This window comes from Zingiber officinale, chromosome 5B (genome assembly GCF_018446385.1).
Source record: "Zingiber officinale cultivar Zhangliang chromosome 5B, Zo_v1.1, whole genome shotgun sequence".
NCBI classification, from domain to species: domain Eukaryota; kingdom Viridiplantae; phylum Streptophyta; class Magnoliopsida; order Zingiberales; family Zingiberaceae; genus Zingiber; species Zingiber officinale.
This window is the reverse complement of record NC_055995.1, coordinates 11,465,813-11,470,496: the sequence shown is the minus strand read 5'-3', so window position 1 is coordinate 11,470,496 and position 4,684 is coordinate 11,465,813. Positions and strand designations below refer to the sequence as shown.

The 4,684-nt window shown below is 38.1% G+C and overlaps 1 protein-coding gene across 1 annotated transcript; it reads left to right on the top strand.

The window, feature by feature from the left end:
• The first annotated feature begins 404 nt into the window (after positions 1-404).
• On the top strand, positions 405-1,496 carry LOC121986501 (F-box protein At2g05970-like). Its single transcript, XM_042540469.1, has one exon. The coding sequence runs from the start codon at positions 405-407 to the stop codon at positions 1,470-1,472; it is 1,068 nt and encodes a 355-aa protein (XP_042396403.1). The 3' UTR covers positions 1,473-1,496.
• The last annotated feature ends 3,188 nt before the right edge of the window (positions 1,497-4,684 follow it).

Below are 4,684 nucleotides of genomic sequence, written 5' to 3'. Positions count from 1 at the left end.
ATAAATTTAAATTATATTTAAGGTAAAAAATTAAAATGATAAAATCTTGCTATCTTTTCTTTCCAACTTAAAAAATCTTACTTTTAAACTTGAATTTATTTTATGCTATTTTAAAAACAATTTATATAAATAGAATATTTACTTATTATAAAAATATTATTGCGCTAACCATTTGTAACAAATTAATAACATATATACGATTTTTGACTTATTCACATCAAATTAATATGTGTATTAAAATTTGTAGAGACGACAAGGTCCTTTAAATAGGGGTGGTCGGTGGTCGGTGGTCGGTGGTCCTTGGTCGGCAAGGAAGAGGGATACCGGATATCCAATTCAATTTCCGTTTTTTTTATAGCTATCATCATCTCTTCTAGATGTCTATTTCCTTGTCGGTGATTTCGATGGACCTCTTATACTTAATCCTATCCAAACTCTCCATCCCCGACCTCTTTCGTTGCGCCGCTGTATGCTCACGTTGGTTCGTCCTGGTCGATGAGGTCTGCCGCAGTCATGATGATCAACACCCGCAGATCCCATGGCTTGTGCCGGAAAGCCGAATCCACATTAACGGAGAAAATAATGTTCGAAACACCTATGACTTCTTCAGTCTATCGGAGGACCGCGAGTATGATATCCCAAGCCACCCTCCTCACATCCTTAAGAAAATCGTGGGATCTTCTTATGGTTGGCTCATAACCACCGACAAGGTTAGTATTGCTCAGCTCATAAACCCTATCACTGGCGTTCAGATTGACCTTCCCTCAATCCCCACCATGCACAACTGGAATTTGGAGGCTAGGAAGGCGGTGTTGTCCTCAGATCCCTCTCGATGCGGAGATTACAAAGTCGTCTTTGTATTCTTTTGCCTTCATGAGTTGAAAAACTTCTTGTTCTTTGTTAGCGCAGGAGATGAGAAGTGGACGATGATCCCTGAACGTCTATATTACTATGCCAACATAGCCTTCCACGATGGCAAGCTCTATGCGGTATCAAAATCCAAAGAAAATAAGAAGCTGATCGTGGGGGCATACGATCTCTCTGTGCCGAATTCAATTCCGACAAGGGTGCGGGTGGCGGATTTGCCATACATTAAGAATTTTACTTTCAGCATGTGCTTTTTTTGCACATCTTCTGATGATTTATTGATCGTACGGGCAACTATAGAGAAAGTATCAGAACATCATCTTAAAAAGATAAAGGTTTGGAAGGTGGATACAAATAATGGCGTCATTATCCCAATGAATAATTTGGGGAAGTATGCTCTATTTATAGGCTTAACCTCTTCTCTTTGCCTTGATACTTCTTCACTGCCGGATTTGAAGTCGAACTCCATTTATATCTTGAATTACTTGGGTGAAAGCGTGGTTTACAATATGGAGGACAAAAGCTTCACCTCATTGAATTTACCTTTATTGTCATCTCCAATGCGGCCAGTGCTAGTTTGGTTTACTCTATCTTGTGCATTCTGATCCAATGTAAATTTAAAGTTTTTATTTTTTAATAACTTTTGTAAGACTTCAAATTTTTTCCAATTTCTGTAGTTATATAAATTCGTATATGAACGTTTTGAAATTCATAATAATATAACAGTTGAATTTTATGTAATTTCCCTTACTATAATTTTTGATATTTATATATATATAAAGCATGACGTACGTACCATTGAAGTAATCATCTACATATATATACATAATACATGAAAACAAATTTGTACAATGCACTCGGACTACTAGGATACATATGATCAGAATTACTTAACTAAATTAAAGGATCAAGCTCGAGATATCATCTGTATAGCTAGTGATTAAAAGGACATATATAACAAGGTCGATCGAGGAGAACATGCACAACTATATATAACGTAACAAGCTGAAACATTTTTCGGTGCTAGCCGTTGGTTCGGAGCGAGAAATCGCGACATGTTTGGTCCAGATCGTTAAGATCTAATTGATCTGTGATAGTGTTTTATATATATATATATATATATATATATATATATATATATATATATATATATATATATATATATATATTTCAGTTTAAATAAGTTTAATAATTAAATTAATAATAATATTATTATTAAATTGATTAATATAATATATTAATTAAAATAATAAATATTAATATATATATATATATATATATATATATATATATATATAATTTATTAAGATTTTTTTTGCATTTAAATAAATTTTAAAGAATACGTTTAGAAGATAATTTTATTAGGTTTGATTAGATTTATTTGAATTACTTAATTAAATTAGGAGTGGATTTTAATAAAACCTAAGTCTCGATTAAAACGACCCTTCGTCTTCGCATCGCAGCCACGCACAGTGCTTGCCGCCCCCATCTGATTCGACGTTGCTCTGCTCTCCGGTAGCATGCCGCCGTGAATCGCCGTCGGAAAAGAGGCCGCGAGCGGAGTGCTTTTCCGCCGCCATCTGACCACGCGCCACTTTGCTCGCTGGCAACTAGTCGCCGCCGGCGAAGAGGCCGCGAGCGGCTGTCCAGAACACCGTTCCGGCCGTTCCAGTCCCTTTTTTTACCGTTATATCGTCTGAGAACGGCGTTCCAGAGTAAGTCACGTTATTTGCCGGAACTTTGGAACGGCGTGAGGCGTTCCCGTGCCGGAACGCCCGTTCCGGCCGTTCCACGCCCGTTCCGACGAACCATGAGCTAGATGGTGTCTTCTTCCTCCTGCGGTGATGCGGCAGGTGGAGAAGCTCGATGATCGGCGGAAGGTGCTGGTCCACCTGGAGACAGCGGAGGTGATAACGTCACACCAGATGCTAGAGAATAGGATGAGGGAGGAGGGGTGGGAGCACTACCCGGAATGATGCCGGACTACAATGTCGAACATGTGGACGGAGGAGAATTGGGAGAAGTCATCTTGTGTTACTGGATGAGTTCCGGCAGCCTATTCTTTAACATCTCGTGTGAGTTATCACCTCCGCATTATCACCCCGTTCTTGAACTCCCACACATCAGAATCACCCCACGAGAGTAGCAACTAGCTAGAGTTTGTTACGTATTTATGGTGCTCGAGGGTGGGAGAGAGCTAGGAAAGCAACGAAGTGTGGCTAAAGTCGGACCCCACGAGAACAACAACACGCACGCACGCTAGACACATTAATGAGAAAGTTGAGGCAGAGGAGAGCACAGGAGAGCAGCACGCTTCTAGCCTTAATTAGAATGGTGATCAGAGGAGAGCAGCACGAGCCTTAATTAGAAAGGAGCAGAGGGAGAGCAGCACGCTTCTAGCCTTAATTAGAATGGTGATTAGAGGGAGAGCAGCACGCTTCTAGCCTTAATTAGAAAGGAGCAGAGGGAGAGCAGCACGCTAGAAGCCAACATTTTCATCTCTGAAACTGCAACAGATTAAAGCATTTTAGTTCTAAAGTACCTGCAAATTACAGCATTCTGTGATTTCTGTTCAACTTCAGAATCTGAATGATTGTGAATCCAAGCCTTCATTTAACATTCAAGAAGTATCAGCTTGAATTCAGCTCCCTTTTGATCAGTACATCAGGTTGTATTTTGAAACAAAACAGTGAGCAGTTTCCAGATCTCAGCATTTTTAGCTTCATTAACAGTTTGTTCTTCACTTTCCTTGCATCAACTTGACATTTGTGCTCCCTAATATTAGAACATCAAACCCTTATGTGCTCCTTCATTTGCTTTTGTAGAATTCCTAAACTCAAAGATCAAGGATTCCATCTCAGATTTGAAACTCATCAAATTCTGGAACTCTGAAATTTCTGAACATCAATCAAATTCTGATCTCTTTATTCCTGACTAAGCTTCAACATTAAATCACTATAGATCATCTCATTTAACACTCAATCAATAATAGCTTGAATTCAATTTATTTCGGATCAGAGATCAATTCAAAAGAGTGACACAAATTCTGTAAGTGAACAGACTTCAACAATTTTTCAGTTTTACTTGGTGTTTTCATCTTCGAATAGAGTCCATTATCTTTTCTTCATTTGCAATTAGTTCTCCTCCTTAAGTTAGGTGAAAATAATCATTTTGTGTGATTTCAAACCCAAACAACAGCTTCGATTGACATCACAGCAGACTTTCTAATTATCACAGCAACAATTCAATTTCAGCATCTAACATGGTTTAAATTTAATCCTTCTTGTTTTCTGTACTTGAATTGCTTTTGTTGTCTCATTGTGCATTCAATTAATGAAACAATTTGGACCATATATCCCCCACACTTAAACCTTTGGTCGTCTCGAGCAATGGAACTCAACAAGATCGCTCAAAGTTGATACTACAGTTCGAGAATTAATCTAATTTGTTTCTGCAGCACCATTTTGTGTTCAGCAACTTGATAATTTCAGAATTTCAAACTTCCTTTTCTCTAATCAAGCCATAATCTTTAATTCTCATTTAGCTTCCAGTAAATGCAATCTTGAATTCCTTTGTTTCCTGATCAGATAGTTCAAATTGCACAACCACCAACATTTCAAAAACTGCAACACATTTTGGCTTGACTTCCTATTAATTGCCATTAGTACTTCATATCTGCATATCAGCAGCCCTTTAATAGCCTAATAAATCAAATCAATTTCGAATCTCGATCCAAAATGTTCAGATTTCCAGCAGATCCACATTACTGCTTCTGTAGAGGAACTTCACTCATTCTTTCACAGATTTGAGGCTACAA